This window comes from Festucalex cinctus, chromosome 2 (assembly GCF_051991245.1).
Source record: "Festucalex cinctus isolate MCC-2025b chromosome 2, RoL_Fcin_1.0, whole genome shotgun sequence".
NCBI lineage: Eukaryota > Metazoa > Chordata > Actinopteri > Syngnathiformes > Syngnathidae > Festucalex > Festucalex cinctus.
The window spans coordinates 27,104,637-27,126,421 of record NC_135412.1 but is presented as its reverse complement, the minus strand read 5'-3'; the positions used below and the strand labels follow the sequence as shown (position 1 = coordinate 27,126,421).

Genomic DNA, 21,785 nt, shown 5'->3' with positions numbered 1-21,785 from the left:
TGATAATAGATGAGTAACCCTAATCAATAAACTTGTGATCTTTCTTCTTCTCATCTTTCTCCCAGAAAGGAGCGTCCCTTCCTTTGTAGCATCTGCGGCCATGCCTTCTCCCAGAAAAACAACCTCAACATGCACCTTCGCGTGCATAGCGGCGAAAAACCATACCAGTGTCACCTTTGTGGCAAAACCTTCCGCACGCAGGGTAACAGCTGTCCGACGCGTTTGGGATCGTTTGTTTCGCGCCATTAAATCCTCTGCTTTATTTCGACGGCAGCTAGCCTCGAAAAACACCACCGGACTCACACGGGCGAGCGGCCCTTCCCTTGCGACGTGTGCGAGCAGCGCTTCACAGAGAAGGGCGCCCTCCTTCGCCACAAGGCCAGCAAGCACGAGGAGGGACGCCCCCACTGCTGCCACATTTGTAACAAGACCTTTAAAGGTAAAAACGCCGCCTTTGTGCGAGTGATGAGCAAATTTCACCTCTTCTGATGTTCTTCGCCAGCCAAAGAACAACTGCGGGTCCACCTGGGTCGCCATAAGGGCATGAGGAAGTTTGAGTGCACCGACTGCGGCTACAAGTTCACCCGACAGGTATGCTACAACACGTGGCTAAAAGCAGGGCCAACCGGTATTGGGCGGTAATGGCGGCACAAAAATAGCTTTGTAACGTAGATTTTCAGTCGTGAAGTTACTTTCCTGATCACAACACGATAGCTTCCACAGAATCTACATTTCTCGAGGCAGTTCTAAATCTTAGATCAGTGTTCTTAACCTGCTTCTTGCTGCAGACAAACAAAGCAATCCAGCACCCGGTGTTTCATTGCATGGTTATCCAAAGGCAAGAATAAAAATAACAATGGTTAAATGCTGTAGTCACGACTTGTATAAAGTGTGATAACCGTTATACCCATCGACTAACCGGCGACCTGCTGTACTCACGGCTTGTGTAAGAGAGACACTGTCCGGTTTATTTCCTTCCCTAAACCTTCAAACACCCACGAAAAACGTCTGCGCTGGATCAAACTTTGTGGAAGACCACGCACACGACCAGATGAATCCCTCCAAAATTAAGAGAAACTAAGGCTAACGATAACTCCGGGTAGCTAACAGTCCATGCGTTTGTTGACCTGCTATTTACTATTAATGCGAACAAAACATTGAAACTATGAGGTAATATAAATTCATTCTTACCCTGCTTGACAGGAACAATGTCTAAAAACTTCGATTTTGCTGACAATCGGTCGAAGTGAGTGAGGCGACTTGTGTAGCAGCAGGGAGTGATGCGTATTTCCTTTTTGTTTTTGGGCAAATTCGCATGGTGAGGGAGTGAAAATACCTGTCACAAAAACATTTTAAAGCCCCCATTGCTTGCTTCGAAAGGAAATATTAACGTCTTGAAAATACCTGACGGTGACATTTTTGCCATTATTGTGGATGCACTTTAGCTCATCTTGCCCAGTAAATGCTGGAGGGTGATGCTCATTGTGTTTAGTGGGCGGGGTTGAGCATTCCACGGTAAGGTCAATTCTGGAACCTCTAGAATAAACTCTTGTGTGTGTGTGTGTGTGTGTCAAGGGAATTTATACAAGAAGAAGGTGAGGAAAATGTAATTTAATTTTAAAGGCCCATGACGCAGGATTAAGAGATTTTGCACATTTGCGACCCCTCTGGCGAAACCCGGAATGGACGCCAGTGACGCACACACGGCCAGGCTCATGAGCATGACGTCATGCTCAGAGCAAAAGTTTCCGGCCTGACCGCGCCAACATTATTTCACTTTACAGGAAAATAGGGGCAACAGTCATTGTGCCACAGTCGTGCCTCCTGTCCATTATATAACTCTTAAAACATGTGTGGGTGAAAAATATGGTTATTTTAACACTCCAATTTGAGTCTTAAATTGCGTCCTGCCCCTTTAAAACAGCCATCTTTAATAGAGAATCATGACCACGATGTGCAATAATAAAAGTTGTGATCAAAAGTTTACATACACTTGTAAAGAACATAATGTCATTGCTCTCCTGAGCGTCCAGTTATTTCTACAACTCTGATTTTTCTCTTGATAGAGTAATTGGAACGGATACTTTCTTGTTACAAAAAAAAGATTCATGATTTTTTTGTTCTTTTATGACTTTATTTGGGGTTAAAAAAAAAAAAAAAAAAAAAACTGAGAAAATCAGTTGGGTCAAAAATATACATACAGCAATGCTAATATTTGGTTACATGTTCATTGGCCATGTTCATTTCAATGGCCTCAGAGAAGTTGCTCAAGTCGCTCAAGTCACTCAAAATCACACACAGGAAGTTAAGAGGCAGTGATATGAAGCTCATTTCATTGACACAACTTTCGAAGTCACCAAAATTTCGAATTCATGTCGCTATATGTAAATTTTTGACCAAGCAGATTTGGTCACATTTTCAGTGTTAACCAATAGTTTAAAAAAAGAACAAAACTTTATGGATGTGTTTTTTTTTTTGTTTTTTTTTTTTTGGTGACAAAGTAGCTGTTCCAATCGCTCATATCAGAGAAAATATTAAAAAAAACGAGTTGTAGAAATACATGTTAATTCAGGAGAGCCATGACATTATGTTCTATGTAAACTTTTGATCACAACTGTGCATTTGTTTATTACACAACACTTTAGGTTGTAAAACACAATCTATACATGAAGTTTGTTTTGTGTCCCAGGCACACCTGCGTCGACACGTTCTGATCCACAAGCGAACTCAGAACTACAACCCGCGACAGAGGAAACTGAGGAACGTGATTGTGACTGAGCACGACGACGGTCCGAGTGACGTTGATGACACCACCCCAGCAGAAGCCTCACCAGCTGCTGCGGAAGTGGAGGACTCCCCGCCCGCTGACACGGATTCCACTTGTGTGGTTGCCGTGGTGATCGAATAGCGTGCTTTGTTTATTTTTTTTGTGCCACAAACACAACATTGGACATGGAAGCGAATAGAACCTGTGGGCCGACAAGATGGGAGGACTCCATGTGAAAATATCCATTTTTAATCGTGCTTGTCCATATTAGGGTCACAGGTGAGCAGGAGCATAACCCTCACTGCAGGAGGTGGGCTACTGCTTGGATTGTACCTATGGGCAATCAGTATGTTGTTTTGTTTTTGTTTTTTAGGAATGTGTGAGGAAGTTTGAGTGCCCACGCAAAATCCACACTGTAAATATTTAAAATATAAGCATTCATGGTCGCATTGCTTGGACGAAAAAACAAAACAAAACACATTTTTCTGACCAGTCATTAAAAAAAATTGCAATACCTTAGTCAACAAGCAGTGCTAAAAGCATGCTATTATTAACTGTTGGGCACTTTCAAAGATTACGCCTGAACCTCTCGCCAAGCTCCTGGTGACAAATGCTGTGAGCTGCTCTGCATGTTAACCAGCAAACCTATAATGTAAAATATTTAAGATCAACATCAATAAATATTAAAGTGTTTCAGGAGCTTCTCGAGGCAGAATTCTCATCCTCTACCAAATTATTGAAAACACACATCAAGGGCAACTGGATTTTGTTTTTGAAGACATTGTATTGAAAGCATCCTTACCTGAACGGAAAAAAATATGACTCATGATTGATGTTCTATTTCAAACACAATGATTCATTTCTACATTCAAGGTGATGGCTGCTCTTGCTGTTAAATATATAGAAATATAAAACCTCATGCATGCTTTCTTTGTAAAAAAAAAAAAAAAAAAAAAAAGTTAAACACAAACTGTTCATTAGCAAAAGGCTAACAAACAAGCTTAAATCTGCTTTCCACTTCCAGCTAAGCAAACCGTAAACATAAGGTATGATAAATATCAAAATCAACAAACGGCACAGAAATGTCAAAAAAAGAAAAAAGAAAAAAAAAAGTTAGGATTAGCGGACACCCTGTTGCACTTCCAGTTGGGACGGAATTCACATCGCTAACGTTCACTGGTTGAGACGAAATCAATAGCGCCTCTGCTGGTTGTGACCAAGTAGTGCACCCCATTTTGCTGACACCATCAACAAGTTCTCTGTGAGAATGTGATTATTGTGCCCATCCCTCATGCATACTCACCATATTGAATACATTTTTAAAAGTGGGGCTAGTGAATCTTTTGCAACAGTTTAAGCCTCACTCAAGCATCGTGATCATCACTACACGTCTAGTTAGCATTTATGCTTCGTATCAACCAAATTTTGGTTTTGGAACATAAACATTTATAAATATAGCTGACAAGCACATACTACATGCACATCAACATAAATATGATATTCATAACTACCTCGCATACTGTGCAAAATCAGTTTTATCAATGTTGCATGGCAAGTGCGCACTTTAACCTAACTCGAGGAGGGACGAGGACTGAACATGCAGAATTGAATTTTTAGTCATCGCACCACAGTTTCTCATCTGCAGAGATGACAAGTTTAATTGAGCAGATGACAGTCGGATGCATGCTTCCAGGTACGGCTGAACGATTTGGGAATATAAATCCAATTGTAAATTGATGATCCATACATCATACAACCTGCACTAGAAGCCAATCGCAGGCACTTGGCCAAAAAGTCATGTTAGCCAACTATTCTATTATGAACTATTTTGAGTCTTAAATAAACTTAACAAAAGTTTTGGAATGTGTGAGGAAATAAAGGTACACTGCCAAGGTGAGATTTGAACCTAGAATCTCGCAAATGTGGTGACCACTACAATATAGTGCTGCAACAATTCACTTGTTTTTCAACTAATTTTACAAAAATGAAAATGTTTTAATTGTTCTTGATATCATGCTGAGCCTATGGTTGATTTTGCATTTTACATACTGTGCTATGCGTAATGAAAATGAGACTAAGTAAGGCATTGAGAATAGGTATGTTCTACTCATGTAAACAGTTTTGAAATGCCAGGAAGAAAATATGAGAAATCAACTGCGGAGCTTCTGAATGATCCATGGGATGACTTGGAACCCCATCCCGAGCAAAAAGTATGGAATCACCAGTCTTGGACGAGCACTCACTCAGACGTTTTATTCTGTAGCTCAAACTCAAGATAAAAAGCGTGAAACAGTCGTTTAGTCATTCCAAAGTGCAACATCTTGGCTTTCAGAAACACTAAAAGAAATGAAGGAAAAACACTGTGCTGTTCAGTAAATGTTACTTTTATAGATCAAGTGCAGGGAAATAAATATCGAATCACTCCATTCTGAGGAATACAAATATGGAATCCCTCCATTTTGAGCAGAAAATAAGGACGCACCTAGTCAATTTCCTTACCTTAATTGGGCACCTGCCTCAAATTACATCTGCTTGTTAGTCAGCAGTTAAAAACAGTGCAGTTATTACAACTTGGAGGGTTGCTGGACCAAGTGGATTGGCAAGAATCATGGCTCCAACAAGGGAGATGTCTCTTGAGACCAAAGACAGGATGATCAAACTTCTTGAAGAAGCTAACGCTACACGTATGATTGCCAAAGATGTGGGCTGTCCACAGACAGCTGTATCGAAGATCTGGACCAAGTACAAACAGCATGGGAAGGTTGTTCAAGTCAAGCGTACTGGTAGACCAAGGAAGACATCTAAGCGTCAAGACAAACAACTAAAGGCCATATACATGTCTTGAAAACAGAAAATGCACAACAAGACAAATGAAGAAGAAATGGGAGGAAGCTGGAGTCAATGTATGTGACAGAACTGTGCAAAATCGCTTCAAGGAAATTGGATTTACATACAGGAAAGCTAAAAGGAAACCAACATTGACGCTTAAACAAAAAAGAACAAGACTGCAATGGGCTAAGGAGAGGCAATCATGGACTGTGGATGACTGGATGAAGGTGATCTTCAGTGGTGAGTCACAAATCTGCATTGGACAAGGTGATGACGCTGGAACTTTTGTTTGGTGCCGTTCCAGTGAGACTTACAAAGAGGACTGCCTAAAGAAAACATCCAAATTCCCACGGTCCTTGATGAGATGGGGCTGCATGTCAGACAAAGGACCATACTGGGGAGATGGCTGTGGTTAAATCTTCAATAAATGCACAAGTTTACATTAGCATTTTGGACAGCTTTCTTATCCCTTCAATTTAAAAAATGTTCGTGGATGATGAAATCATTTTCCAAGATGCCACAGAGCAAAAACTGTGAAAGAACTCCTTGGAGAAAGACGCATCCAATCAATGTCATGGCCTGCAAATAACCCAGATCTCAACCCAATTTAACACCTGTGGTGGAAATTGAAAAAAATGGTCCACAGCAAGGCTCCGACCTGCAAAGATGATCTGGCAACTGCAATCAAAGAGAGTTGGCACCCGATTGATGAAGAATACCGTTTGTCACTCATCAAGTTCATGCCTCAGAGACTGCAAGCTGTCATAAAAGCCAGAGATGGCGCAGCTAAATACTAGTGATGTGTTTTGATTGTTGTTTTTCTTTGTCTGTTTGTCATGATTCCATATTTTTTTTCCTCAGAATGGAGTGATTCCATATTTATTTCCCTGCACTTGCTCTATAAAAGTAACATTTAGTGACCAGCACGAGTTTGATCTACAGAATAAAACGTCTGAGTGAGTGCTCGTCCAAGACTGGCAATTCCATACTTTTTGGTAGGGGTTGTATTCCCAAGGAGTAGTCGTATCACATACAAAAAAAAAAACTGGTCCTGAGTCTTGACCTCTCCAAGAGCAGTTTTTCGGGTGTGCCGTTTCAAACGCGATGTTACAGGGTGCACAGGCACATCCAATTGCCATACACTATGAATTTTATATGTAGTTGCTGGATTCTCCAAAATTATACAAGCAATAAGGTTTCTTTTCTTAATTCACAAACATTTCTTTCCCTCTTCCACAAACACTTCCAATTCCATCACTTCAAACTTCAATTGTGCTTGCAAGTTTTCCATGGTTAAGAATCATCAGAGCAACCAAAAGAGCAAAGCCGTTCCTAAAGCTACTGAATGCAGAAAATTCCATTTTGAATCTCTACTGCCACCTGTGGCTGAAAAATGAACCTGCATTTCCCTTCTTCATGTACACAATGCGTACATGACATCACATCTGCAGGCAGCCGGCGGGAAATTCAAACCTGAATCCAGTCTAAAAACTATTGGCCAGAGGCTTGCAGGAGTTCCCATGGTGAACAGCTAAGCAGTATTAATTTACTAATTTAAAGAAAAATGGTCAAATAAAAAGGCTATTGCAAAGATATTTTTGGGCAAACTAGTACAAAGAGCAGCTTTAACAGGGAAATGTCAACCACTATTTAATTTACTGTTGCCAATCGTGCCACATTCTTAGTTGACAACACCCACTAACAGCATGTTCACTACTAGAGTGAACATGCGACATTATATGAAATGCAATTAATCGTTCAGCCCTCGTCCCAGGTTGTCTCTTCACAAAGCAAAGACTGCTTTGCAGGTGATGTCATTCCTCATGCATGTATATAGATGACAACAGTTTCAGGCCTGAGAGGCTCAAAACTTCAGTCCCCAAAAGTCAGGTACCGCATTCACGTTTCAGCATTGCGATGAGGTGAGGACACTGTAAACGGACAGCGCGGGGGATGGGCGGCTTCAAAATCAGCGGGCCACGTTCACGTCCTGGTTGACGTTGTTCAGGTTGTGTATGGCCTGGTGCCGCTGGTGCCGGTGCAGGTGGATGGAGTTGGCGTCGGGGACGCCGGCGGGCTCAAAAGCGTTGGACACCAGAGGCATGAACTGTCGGAATATGCTGACGCTGCCGTGCCAGAAGGTGGGCTGGGGCAGTCGCCCCGCCACGCTCCAGGTGCGAGTGGCCGGGTCGTACGCTTCCACCACGTCCGACAGCTCAAACGTGTTGTCGTAACCGCCGGATACAAAGAGTTTGCCGCCCAGCGCCGCCACGCTGCCTCCGACGTGGACCTTAACGGAGAAAAGACATACGAAATATCTTAACTCATTCGCTCCCAGCCATTTTCACTACGTCACCCCCCTTCGGCTGTTTTACTGGATTTTGCTAGGCCCGCAGAATATTGTTCTATTGCTATTTAAAAAAAACATGGAACCTACCAAAAGAAAGATTAGAGTCTCTGCTTTCATCAGGAAAAAAAGTACATTTCTATCTGCTTCCGTTTTGCAGCAATTAGCATTATAATATAGCTAGGTTTCATCCATATACTCATTCCTGGTGAAAACATTGTCAAAAAGAGCTTGTTGCAACATAGCCCTGGTTGATCTCTTATACTCTGCTGCCACATGCTGGCCGTTTTTTTGTAATAACTACCATTGCTTTAAACGTCCTTTTGAGGTCAGAAACGGCATTAAAGCTTTCTGTATGCTCAGCATAAAAAACAAACAAAAAAAACGTATAAATATGTTTTTGGGACCATGGCAAGATATAATATAGAACGTTTTTATACGTTTCTGGGAGCAAATGAGTTAATCTTATTTACGCATGAAGACATAAGCTTCATCACCAAGCCACCAAATAACAAATGCTGACAAGCTACCAAGAAATGTACAAACCTGGTTCATCGGACTAATTTTATCCCACTCATTCTTCAGAGGGTTGTAAACGTCGACCTCTGCTGAGTCATCCCTACAAGAAACGCACGAGTCAAATGTGGTCCGCCCAAAGGTGAAAAAAATAAAAAAATACAAATATCTAAAAAAAATTCCCTGCGCACCTCACAAAAAAGATGAGGCCGTTGAGGGTGACCGTTTTCGGGGTGAAGGACCACGGCGGCAGCTGCCCACAGTTGACCATGGACCACCGTTTGCTGTCTGGCTCGTAGCTCTGGACGGCCATGGTGTCCTCCCCGGCAAGACAGCCGATGGCGTAGAGGCGTCCGTTGCACGTGGTGGTGGAGCAGTTGTCCATGGCGTGCAGCATGGGCGGCAGGGCCTCCCAGCAGTCCAGCGTGTGGTCGTAGCGCTCGGTGCTGTCCGACGCCACCACGTACAGCTGGCCTTTCAGCACGCACGAGCTGTGGTACTCGCGCGCTTTCAGCATGGGCGACACCTCCGTCCATTCGTTGACGCTGGACTTGTAGCGCCACACGCCGTCGTACAGGCGCGAGCCGTCAGAGCCGCCTGCCGGAGGACAAACAACGGATGGCGAATAATGCGGAAGCTGTCCATTTGTTTTTGAGGTTGGGGATCGCTGCTTTAATACTTAAAACAAATATATATGTGGCAATCATAGGTTAGCTTCGCAATTAGAACGGCTTCTCGCTATCTTTCCTTGTCAACCTTATTCACCGTCATGACGGCGATGATTACCGATTTAGGAGCAACTTCGAAACATGTTCAAGCGCACGCACCAGGAGGCAATCGAAGCTAGCTAGCTAGCTAGCTGGTGTGGCAAAAGTGCCACCGAGCTTGCCTTAACCGCCGACTACCTGCAGTAGGTGACATGAGTGATACGTTCTTCCAGCCCAGGGAAGCTTTTTGGGACGTCTCGGCCGTTATTTTCAAGTTATTGTTCGATTAGGCCTCTTAATGATTAGATAGGTGACTTGAGCTAGGCCGTTGTGTCGCTGTGACCTGTCCTGGGTTGGCGTCTTCCTATCTATATGAACACTGGCGTACTTATCCAGTTGAAACCAGTTAAGACCATCAGGTCACACATTTTCACACTCACTTGGTAGAAATTATTGACATGCTAACTTCAGAAGCCTGTAGAACCACATTCCATTTGACACTTTACACCATTCCGTTTTGCAGATTTTAGATTTGTGGCCGTTCTCTTCCCATTCACTTCCTATGGTGTCCTGTTTAGAGAGAAACCTCTGCCGGTTGCTACACTGGTTTCAAATTTCTCCAGATGCACAAATCAAGTCAAAATCATGATAGCATTTGTTTGTAATTTGTCATGAATGTGCCATATACTGACTTGTATAGTGTAGTGTTGCTGTTATTTTAGTGTGCTGCTAAAGTTACAAGTGATGAGCATGAGCATTTCAAAAGTGTGAGACGTTTTCTCGGAGGGGAACGCCGTGGCTGGTAATGATGAAATCCTGGCAGCACATCATGTTCTGCTTCACTCTGATGTCATCATATTGCGGTTTATTTAAAACCAAAGGAATTTTACACGGACTGCTGTAGTGTAGCACCTCACTGTTAACTTTTCTTGCTTCATTTTCCACTCTTATGGCAAATGAGTGTCCATCAACAATGTCTTTATCTCATTGAGAGTTTAAAAACACGTCAACACTTGAAAGGTGGTATAATTTAGAAAGTGACCAATTTATACATCTGTGGTGTACCTTCATCTGCTATTATGCCACATTAGCTCAGTTGGTCTGTAATTTTCTTGTATTGTATTTATCGATGTGTAGCAAAGAGCTACATGTTTGATGTGGCAGTTCAGTAAAATATGGTGAGAGCAAGGAGAAGTAAAAAATGAGTAAAGCCGTTTTCTGTCACACAAATCACATACAGGCTAAAACTACTTCAAATACTTGGAAATCAAAGATGGATGAACAACACTTACCAGTTACATACATGTCATTCCCGAGGGCAGCTATGCTGTAGCCCCCTCCGAGGTGGTCGGGGAACTCGGCCAGGTAGCGCCACTGGCCCGTCTGCGGGTTGAAACAGTCGACGGTGACCAGCTCGTCACAGTCCTGGTCGCAACCTCCCACCACCACAAGGATCTCGGCTAGTCCGGTGGACGGCCGCGGGCGCATGCGGCGGCAGGGTCTGTCGTGGCGGTCGTACTCGCAGGACTGAAAGCTACGCGCCTCGTTCACCATGCGGAGGCAGGCGGGCGAAAGGTATACAAGCGGGTCGCTCTCTACATGGGCCAACAGGAAGAACCTCCTGACAAAAGGGAGTCGGACCTGCTGAAGGAGCTCGGGCCAGTAGTGCAGTCTCCGCTGGAGGTCGGACTTCACCCAGCGCACTGCGATCTGATATACGGTCTCCTCTTTGTCCACGCACAGCTCATCGTCAGACACAAACTCAAGGAGGCGCTTCCAAGGCAACCGTTCAAAGTCTGTCCCTTTGGCAAGATCCATTAAGTTTTTGAGGACAAAGCGGCGCGCGCTGGCCGCCAGCTCTCGGCAAGCGTAGGCCTCGGCAAAGTCCTGGATTTCTAAACAGTTGGAAACATCCAGACGCTGTTCCAGGAAAGCGCAGCAGGCCTCTTTGACTGACGGGAACTGAAAGAGATCTGCCGTTTTCAGCAGCACATCCACATTGTCCTGCGTGACGGTCACCCGGCCTGTGTAGCAGAAGTCCACCAGCAGTCCCAAAAGCTCGCCCGAAACCTCGTGTAGAACCACCCGATCCATGATGCTCTCCCGGAGCGTGCCGGCGAACATAGCCCGGAAGTAGGTGCTGGCGGCGGCCAGCACCGTGCGGTGGCAGTGGAACTCGCGGCCCTCCGCGCACAAAGTCACGTCGAAAAACTTGCGCTCGGCGCGGAGCTCATGGATTCCTCGAAGCAGGTTGAAGGCGTGGGCCGTATCGAAAAACGGCAGGGTGGACGGTTGCGTCTGTAAGACGGGATTCTCCATCTCGTCTCAAATGGTTGCGCTCTGGAAGACGTTTACATCTAAAAAAGCACAAGTACATAACCACATTAATTACATTGCTGAACCCAGCTGTAGTAACCATCAAACTGTTATTTCAAGATGCTCACCTGTCAACATAGTCTAACTAATCCAAAGTTACCTCCAAAGTTTTGATTCTTATACCCTACGAGCACATCGCCGCAGGTCTCACAACACATCAGTCGAGAACATTCGCCAGCTTGATATGAATAGTTCAGTTCCTTCCTAAAGCCAGGCAGCTCACTTGTATACTGTGGCTATAAATAAACCAGCAGTGTCCATTTCCACTGAAAGGGGGGTCTAGATGGGGCTTTGAAGAGAACACCTAGCCTGTTGTGAGAACTGAAAATTAGCCCTCCTTCTTGTATATGTTTGTACAAGCCAAGGCCACACAGTCCAAAACGCCAACTTCCGGTTACAATGCAACTTGTGGTTGGATTATTAATGGAGTCACCCAGACAGCTGCAATGACATTTAATACACACGGATAGTACACATGGACACTACCTACTACTATTTTAGTGTTTTTATGTTTATCTTCTGTTTGTTATGATTTGGGCTGTTACTGTTGGTCTGCATAGTTCAGGCGCTATTCACCATCTTGTGGGCAAAATTCAGTCTCAACCAAATGCAAATGACTAAATGTTTACTACTGAACATTCATATTTAGTTGCTTAGTTAAAATGGAAATTAGTTTGGTATTAAGTCAAAACAGAAAACGTCATGTGAAGGCTCCAACTAGGAATAGACATCTGACTAGATTTAGGAAAAATGACGCTTATTACTTTCTAACAGTGTCTTTTGTAAATGTCCTGCGATTGATTGGTCATTACCTGAGCCCTGAGTAACTGATGCCATTTTCAGTCGAGTGGCAATATGGCCGCCCACGGAGGTGAATAAAACGGGTGGGTAATATTAAACAGAATACCGTCTTTAGACTCCGGTGGGCACATGCAACATATTATATTTATTTAAAAAAAAAATTGGGTTGACTTCCCTTTAAATCAACATAATCTGTATGCAAAATTAATGGATGCATGACTTGTGTTTTTCACTTGATGCTGACCTGTTACATAACACATTACTTACTATTCAAAGGTCCAACATTTGGAAAAGATTACATCTCCATATTTTCTTACAGGGATATTACAACTGAAAATATGAATAAACTGATGGTCGGACCACCTCCGGCAAAGTGTTTTAAACTTTTTGGGGGCCACTGTTCATCAAATTGACACGAGTAGGTAGTGCAGTTTTAAAATAACGACTTGACTTTTACACAGTAGGGATCAAACTTCTAATCTTCTCTTCAAGGATCGTCAATCTTTTTTTAAGCACACATTCATGAAGCATCATTAATCACATATTTAAAGTCCTTGTTAACCTTGAGAGATCATTTCCTCTTAAAATAAGAAGGGATCTGTTTACAGAGGTTTGCTTTAAGGTCATAATTAAGCCGCTGTTCTCTAGCCAAGAGACTTAGCATACATTCCACTCAGGGCGTCAACAATACAGCCACACATGGAGCTCTGCGAAAGATTAAAATGCTCTCCACAAGGGTGAACTAGACGTCAACGCAACGAAACTTACAATGCAAGTACATACAAATCGACACCAACGTCAGCTATGCGGAGGATGTGATTTCTTTGAGAAAATAAGATTAGCCTATTCCCACTTCCATATAATTAATTTGTTGCAGTAGGTGCAAAAGAATGAGAAAATGTTCTATTCACTTTGCAGCCTCCACTCTTCACAAAAACCTGATACAACCTTCACTTGTGTCTGTGGGAACTTTTAAGCACAACAATATTTGTGAAGACTGTCAGACAAATATTTTATTGTGCATCACACTTTGGAAAAGGCAAAGGCAGAAACATGATGAATGTTCTGTTCGGCTCTGACGAAGCCATTTTGTGAGACCTCTGTGTAAAAGAAGATATATTGATTAACTGGAGTGGCCCAAACCTTCGTCCCCATAACAAAAAATGACCATAATTGGCAAAATACAAAATCTCACATGTTGTATGAATGTTGAGCTACATACATCTGGTAGGTTTACAAGATGGTAGGTGGTAATGTACGAATGACATCCTACCATCCATCATCAAAAGACGGTTGGGACATGTTGCTGAAATGATCTTATGAGTACACAAATACACCACGCGGAAGAAGACACATGACGCTTGTTACGCTACTCTTACTGAAAATAGCTCATGACAGGGTTTATGCTGCTCTTTCAATCAATGACACTATGAGACACCAAATTTTACGGATGTCACAATCATCCAAATCCAGCATTTGATTTCACTTTGTGGATAGTAAAAGTACAAGTCAGTAACATCTTGGAGGTAATACAAGATGGAATTTGATCCAATGCTTTGGGGTCAGAATTCATGACTCATTTGTCATATTTTTCTCATCTTGTCACTGAAAAGGTGCCATTCAAAGCACTTTTATTCCAGGAACTTCAGAACTGCACATTGTTGTGTATGAAAAGGACATAATCTGTCAGAAGATGATCATCCACAAGGTGATCAAAACAAAAAAAAAAGGTGGGTGGAACTAAGCTCTATGCTGCATTGGCGGCTGGCCACTCATGCAACAGCTGAAGTCAGTTGCTCACCATCGGATTGCAGCAGCATAAATGCCCGAGCCTCCAGACCAGGCCATAAAAAGCCACACACACATTCAGCTCTTCACTCACTGAAGCACTGCAGACCAACACAAGGTTGCTCGGTTCATGTGGACTACTGTATTATAAATATTAGCATCCATTCATTTTTTAGACTGCTAGTCCCCGTTAGGAATGGTCAAACCTGCCAAAATACAAACAAATGTACAGCAAAAAATTGTTTTGTTTTTACAACAGCACTAACATATTGTGACATCATTGATAAGGACTGATTTCAAACAAAATGTTTCATGGTTTGAATTAGGGATGGGTTCCAAGCCCAGCTGGCTAAATGATCAAAGACCAGGGTATCAGTAAATTCCATGCTTAAATGGTTTAATTAACGGTCTTGGAAATATTGCTCAAATTGATTTCGAGCATGTGGGCTGTTTGAAGGTTGTCCCCCGATCGCGTGATGGTATTTCCAGAGTCGAAATCCTTTTGGCTCACTGTGGAGCAGTGTGAAAATGTGTTTGCGGAGAAACCTGTTTTCATTCTGGGCCTATCACACAAGCGGGTTTCCAATGGTGGACTGCACATTTGCAGTGTTCACGGACCTTTCGTGTGCAAAGGTGTACGCAGGGCACTCACTAACCATTTCTATGCTCGCAAAGACATTTTCAACATGTTCAAGAGGTAATACTGAACAAAAAGAACATAAAGGCTTACTTTTGCTACTTTCCCCCCTTAAGAATAACCATTTTAAAACTACATTTTGTATTTACGTGCGTTATCTTTGATTAAGTGTGATTAACCTGCGCATAAAATAAGAAATCAGGTAGGGAGCAAAATTTTTCACAGCAATTGATAAACAAATGCAATGATTTGAAATGCATCAAATTGTGAGTTGGTTCGATTCCCATTTCTCAATCTTACTGCACCGCCATATACAGCATTATTACATTATTATTTCTTTAATTTTATAATGTATTTAAATGCAATCATTTAAAAGACATGCAATAACATATTTTCTTAGATGTATTCATTCTTATACATACATATACAGCAAAATCAACATTATGTACAGCACATACCGATATATACGTTTTTTCTTTTAACATTTTTAGTCGTTTTAATTTATTTTGACATTATATACAATATGCCTATATATCATGAATTTAGTATATACAATATATTTTGATCAAGAAAGTGACTGATTGCAAAAGCCTTTTTGAACCTTTTTTTTCGTACTTGTTTCAGGCATGCTGTTACATACCACGAAGCTGTGCTTCCAACATTCTTGTCATTTCTCCTCGTGCAGAGACGACTTTCAGTGAGTCAGTCGCCTTGCATCCTTTTATCAAGCAGTTCATCCATACATGTCCATCCAAATGAGCACACTGGCGTGAGGCTCAAATTACTGATTAAACACTTCTCTGCCGAAACTTTCTCCCATAAAGAACAGAAATAACAACAGAACTAAAACAAACTCTGACACTCAAACAAAACGGAGTTCATACAAAAATAACTCAGACACCGAACGCTTAATTATTTAACATATTTAAAAGCTAATGAAGATTAATCACAAATTCGGTGATTGGGGAACATTTCTTGAACTTATTTGACCAATAGACGGTTTATGTCGTGTCGCCGTTTCTGACGTGACATGATAAAGCTAAAGCACTATTAAGCTATTTGAACCACACATGCACACACAAACACAAATATATTTGTAGCCACTAGCCACTGTTAAAAGTTGAATGCAGTTGTCGCGTGCGACTCTAAAGACGTCACAATTCCATCCGATCTCTCTCTCTCAAAAAAAAAAAAAAAAAAAAAAGGTTGTTGTGATTAGTCTTCGCTGTGTAAAGATTGGTGTAAACAACGACTTTAAGGTCAGCTTACCCGTGTTTGTCCTCGCCCTGGGCTCACAAATATTCCGGAACTTGCGAATAAAAGCCTTTAGAAATGGTAGGGCGATGAAACTTTGATGTCGCAGATGTGTTCGGCCTCGTCCGGCGCCATGATGGTATGACTGCCACACGCTGCCTTCAGGTGGTGCAGGAAAAATTAGAACTTCGATCTAGACACAAGCAGATATGATTTTTTTTTTTTTTTTATGTCCCCGTTCTTTCTTTCTCGTGCTCATTCTGCTGTTATGATCTCAATAAATACAGTATTCTCAATTTCTCCCTATGAAAGAGGACAAAGCCGCTTTGGCAATGTTGCTTTGTTTGAAGTTGCAACAATCGAAATAACAGCACCCTCCAACCAACCGCACTCCAAATACAAATAAAGCGTAGTGATTCAATTTTAATGGTCATACTGCCAGGTATAGATATATAATATATCAAATTGGTACGTGACCAATAAGGTGGCCGCGTGGCCTAATGGATAAGGCGTCTGACTTCGGATCAGAAGATTGAGGGTTCGAGTCCCTTCGTGGTCAATTTTATGTGTGGCTTCATGTTTGGTCCCGCGAAACACCAGACTGAATTTGACGACTGCTTTATAGCCACCACAAAAGTAAATTGTACTCCACATAGGAAATAAAGGAATGGAAAATTGCAGCAATCCTAAAATATTTAGCCGAATAATTGTTCAGGCTTCTTTTTTTGTGTGTATGGTAAAGAAAAATGTACCTGTAAAAGCAAAACCTACCTTTTGCCTGCAGGCACCATGATGGTGACGCTGGTCAATGGAGTGCCTTCCTAGTTACCACACATCAAATCGAAATCAAACAACCAAGTAAAAGTTTTGTTAGCTTGAATTGCCCAAAATGTGCGGTTGTTAATAATTACCTCACCCACACCGAGCTTCTCTGCCAGTGACTGGGAAACTAGGCTGGGCAAAGAGCAGCCATTTAACATTAAAGCCAAAAGGCAACCACAGCTTGTGTATGCACACTATGCTTTGTCTTCTATCTGCAAATAGCTAATCCATGGTTGAACCGCATGTACTGTAAGAAATGAAAACATTGTAGTGATTGGAACATAATTCACCCACGGAACGTTGGGACGAAGGAGGAGTTTGATGGGATGAAAGGATGAAAGGATGAACGGATAAAAGAACAAAATGTTGGTAGTTCTGTGAGCCTCAGGCAGAGTGAGTTGTTGTTGCTGTTAAACGCTGAGAAGCTGATGTCAATAAATCGCCGGTCTTTGGCTCCGGACTTCAACACTCTGCCTCCGACTCCCGCCACTGCTCGCTACAACATCACATATACACACAGCATAAACTCTATACACTATATTTAAGTCGAGACTAAAATATGCAATGAGGAAATAATATGAAAAGAGTTGACTTACTTGAGGTTGTGGCCACATTGATGATGAAAACCTACATGTATCTTATTTAAAAAAGGCCGAGTATCTGTATCGGCCAGATACCAGTGCATATTTCCACGGTATTGGTACTCACCGGTGGCACGGTGGACGAGTGGTTAGCACGTCCGCCTCCCAGTTCTGAGGACTCTGGTTCGAGTCCAGGCTCCGGCCTTCCTGGGTGGAGTTTGCATGTTCTCCGCGTGCCCGCGTGGGTCTTCTCCGGGTACTCCTCCCACATTCCTAAGACATGCATGGCAGGTTATTGGGCACTCCGAATTGTCCCTAGGTGTGCTTGTGAGTGTGGATGGTTGTTCGTCTCTGTGTGACCTGTGATTGGCTGGCAACCAGTCCAGGGTGTCCCCCGCCTACTGCCCAGAGCCAGCTGAGATAGGCGGCAGCACCCCCCCCGCGACCCTTGTGAGGAATAAGCGGTCAAAAAAATGGATGGATGGATGGATGGTACTCGCCATGGAGGCCGATGCCACTATCGGCTGCCCTTCTGTGGCCATATTACGATCAGGAACTAGAAATTAGAAGAGTAGGCCATAAATTTCCTATAGGTCTTTAAAATGATCTACCCTTGTTGTTCTGTTTTTTGTTGGGTGAAGGGTTATGTTTCACAAGTATTAGTAGTAGTATTGATACTTGATATTGATGACTCCTCAATAGTTAAGTACTTACTGTTATGGGTCAGAATAAAAGTGGTGTTAAACATTTCTGATTTCCCCCCCCCCCCCCCCCCCAAATCCTTTGAAGTAGGCTACATTTAAAATGCAGCCTTAGTTCGTAAGGCAAAAAATCCTCTTCATGAACTTTTGCATTAAAAAAAAAAAACATCTTGTGAATGTATGGATTGTGTTACAGCATGTTGTTTCAATCACGGATGGTCGATTCATTTATTTGAATCAATATATGGTCATTGAAAATGGAAAAAAAGCAAGGATGACGCTGAAGCTTTACAACCGCTTTGCCACCAGATGGCGACATGCCTCACTTTTCAATTACAGTAATGTCCTTTAAAAGCAAAGATGCAAAAATATCAATTTACCCAAATGAGTATGTACTTCCTAGTAAGACCATCATGAACATTGCACAGGGAACATGCCAACATGTGGTAAGAATCCACATTATTTTTTTTTTTTTATTAATCTGCAAGATTTGTGAGTTTATCTCCTTCTGTTGTTTTGGTTAATAATGGAGTTCTATGGAGCTCACAGTTACAAATAAAGATAATTACTATCATTACAATTAATACTGTAGGCTGCTGTTTTTTTCGCTTCTTTTTTCTTTTTTTTTTGTCTTTGTCTAGTTACATGAGACATACAAATTTTAGTGCTTAGTTATAATTTAATTTATTATGAAATTACTAGTAAAAGTATTTAAAGCTTTCCATACATTAAAAAAAAAAAAAAATCCAACCTCTTCTATGAAAGAATTAGCCCTCCCGTTTTTCAAAATCAGATGTGGTCCACAAAAGGATGCTGTGCCTGATCTAAATAGATCTTTAAAATAAAAAAAATAAAAAAATAAAAAAAAGGAGAGAGTGAAATCCAGTACGTTTTCCCGTCTCAACAAAAGTTAAAGTACAAAAGTTGCTCTTTTCTTTCATTGTTGAAGTCACTGAAGTGTCAGACAGACATATGACAGGTGCCGACAACCTTAGTAATCCATTGGAAAATTGATTTGCCAACACGGTAGTTACCCTGAAGACGTGCGTGCGTATGTATGCATTGTTGTGATACTCCATTTGCACAGTCACCATGTGAATTATTGATATGACAGACCGCAGCTTTCAATGTCAATACATCTCCCTGGATACAGAGATAGAACAAAACCCTGACCGAGATCAATAGACGGAGAGCGAGGTGGGAAAAGCGAGAGGCTGCTAATGACAGGTTTGCTGACGAAGCCAGAAAAGTTGAAGAATTCTGAACAAAAACAATGGGGGGAAAACATGGCATTTCAAAAACACGAGTAGTCTTGGAACAAATTCGACCTTAAGAGTGTCTACGGTAGGCAAGCATACCACTTTTATATATAGGGCATCATAACAACCTACTTATGTGGCGTGGTGAAATAACATGAAAGGTCAAGATGCGCCTTGCCTAAGTGAATTCCGGATGTATTGTTGTGCAGGCGGGCTTTCCCTCACGGCGACAGCATTCAAGAGCCCAGTAATCCCGTGCTCCGGGCTCATTGAGTGAGTGGGTGGATTCTTTGTGGAACAGCTAAACATCAGGTTGCATCAAATAATATCCAAGAAAATGTCTTTATTTGACTGTCTTTGGGCGCTCAGAGCCACATCGCTCATAAATTAGGGCATAGGCTTGCTTGGCAAAGCCTTGCGCTGGAAAAGGGGGAAAACAATTTGTTGTATTCATTTATTTATTCATTTGCATTCATTGTTATTCATGCATTCAAATTGTGTCATTATTTATTATTTTTACATACGGGGTTATTTATGAGCTACACAATACACCTGAGGGCAGATTATTCAGCACGTGCAGCTGTACTTGGAGAGGTTGCTTCTGTGGGAGTCTTATTTACTAGTGATTTGTTTAGCTACTTGGTGGAAACAATGCAATGAATACAAATGGGGGGTGTATAATACTGTAAGTCAATAACATCTAAAAATAGCATACTGCACATCCGTTAAACATTTTTCCTCAATATGTTGTAACCTGTAGGTCGTAAAATATAGCATACTTTAAATTAATCGGCACATACTTTCATAAACATGTGCCAAATATTTTCAAAAGTACAATATCACATTCTTATGAATTTTCAACATAGTTGATTCAAGAAGATGTGATACTTGCTCAATTTCGTTGTAAATAGTAAACACTACAATGACAATCAAGGTTTTAATTGTATTTTATTACCACTTCATAGATTGGCTGGGAAAAAAAAAAAAGATAACTTTTTGTGAAAACTTTTCACAATATTTTTAACAAATGTATAGTGGAACAAGTTACTCCTGTGTAATATGCAGTAGCCTAATATTAGTTGTTCTTTGCAGAGGATAAAGAACACATGTCTGTGAGCATTGTTCTATTATCTGTTTATTGTCTGTCTACATGTGTTGCTCCATTGTTATTGTTACGACTATGTTATTTTTAAATCCAATTTTGCATTTTTTTGTAAGCAATAAGATATACTGATATTATTATTATTATTATTATTATTATTATTATTATTATTATTATTATTATTATTAATAGAAAAGTATAAGGTGGTAGTTTTAAATACACAACGTATGATTTTTTTTTTTAATATATATATTTTAACACTAAACTTCAAGTGGAAGAGGTGATAAAGAGCTTGAAGTCTATTTTTTGAAGAATTATTCAGTCTTTCCCAAATTGCTGCTTCTTGTGAAGTGAGTTCACTGCCAGTGCCACCATACAGCACTTTGTATCTCAAATGCTTGCTTGTAAGTCAAAGCAAACAAATCAGCTGAACAAACTGCGTTCTTTTTCAAGATGACAAACAAGTTGAGTCAACAGCGCCCCTGCCAAATTGAGCACTCCAGTTTGCCTCAGTGGCTTCAAGACAGTGATCCGTCAACAATTCCACACAGAATTATTAATGATCAATGAAATGACTAATTGTCCCTAATTTTGATACAACAGCAGGAGGAAAAAAGTCCTCTCTATCGCTCAGTGCTTGGCCAGTTATTGGACTGCACAGGACTTGACACGAGGCAGTCACTTTGCCTCCAAACAAATGACGCTACGTTAGTCATGCTTGTCACACACTTGCATGCTTGATGGCCCGAGGTGGGCGGGACAAGACTGACACAGTGTGACAAAATAAGCTAACAGACCATGTTAACTACTGACTTGTGTTTATTCCCCCCTTACTGCAACACTCGTAACTTATAATTTCTTCACAAGTAAGGATATTTTCCATCATTTTCACAGGGTTCCATCACATTTGCACTTTATAAGTCCCTTGAAAGACATGAAGCTATTTTCTTACTTCAACCAGGACTGAATCTGTTAGAACAAAAATTCAACAGCTGATCGCAACAAAATGTAGCAAAGAAGTGGCACGCAAACCAAAGAAGGGGCTGTGAAATTTTGTTGCACATCCAGATAAAGACCCAATTTATACTCATTTTTAGCAGCAATAGTTCGCTAGCATTGGGGCCAAGTGGGGCATCGACCTACCAGATCCACCAGATGCATCTGCGCTGTGCTTGCTGGGTGTAGAAGTTGACAGCTACTTTGTAATCAAACAAGTTGCAGGTTTGATTAATTGTTGTTGGCAGAGCACTACTGAGACAATTTTAGATCTCAATGGTGTTACGTTTCTGTGTCCTCAG

General features: G+C 41.6%; 2 protein-coding genes and 1 non-coding gene across 7 annotated transcripts in view; 2 read left to right on the top strand and 1 right to left on the bottom strand.

The window, feature by feature from the left end:
- The window catches only part of zbtb48 (zinc finger and BTB domain containing 48), a 14,181-nt gene extending 10,705 nt beyond the window's left edge, over nt 1-3,476 (top strand). For 3 of the 4 annotated variants that reach the window (XM_077514084.1, XM_077514086.1, XM_077514085.1), the window contains exons 8-11: nt 66-202; nt 275-439; nt 503-591; nt 2,690-3,476. In XM_077514084.1, coding sequence (XP_077370210.1) covers nt 66-202; nt 275-439; nt 503-591; nt 2,690-2,908 — 610 coding nt within the window. In that variant the 3' untranslated portion in view covers nt 2,909-3,476. The remainder of the gene's footprint in view (nt 1-65; nt 203-274; nt 440-502; nt 592-2,689) is intronic. The other variant, XM_077514087.1, reaches the window with a different exon arrangement.
- On the bottom strand, nt 2,914-21,785 carry klhl21 (kelch-like family member 21). 2 transcript variants are annotated; one of them, XM_077514089.1, is made up of 8 exons: nt 21,631-21,785; nt 16,934-17,698; nt 16,794-16,843; nt 16,038-16,215; nt 10,459-11,523; nt 8,651-9,056; nt 8,490-8,562; nt 2,914-7,886 (listed from the first exon to the last, which is right to left on the bottom strand). In XM_077514089.1, exons 5-8 carry the CDS (start codon nt 11,483-11,485, stop codon nt 7,566-7,568), a joined length of 1,827 nt encoding a protein of 608 aa, XP_077370215.1. In that variant the 5' UTR covers nt 11,486-11,523; nt 16,038-16,215; nt 16,794-16,843; nt 16,934-17,698; nt 21,631-21,785; the 3' UTR covers nt 2,914-7,565. The 2 variants fall into 2 exon arrangements, with proteins under 2 accessions (XP_077370215.1, XP_077370216.1); XM_077514090.1 differs by having other exon boundaries at nt 16,794-17,698.
- On the top strand, nt 16,509-16,581 carry trnar-ucg (transfer RNA arginine (anticodon UCG)). Its single transcript has one exon. It is a non-coding gene; the product is annotated as a tRNA-Arg (tRNA).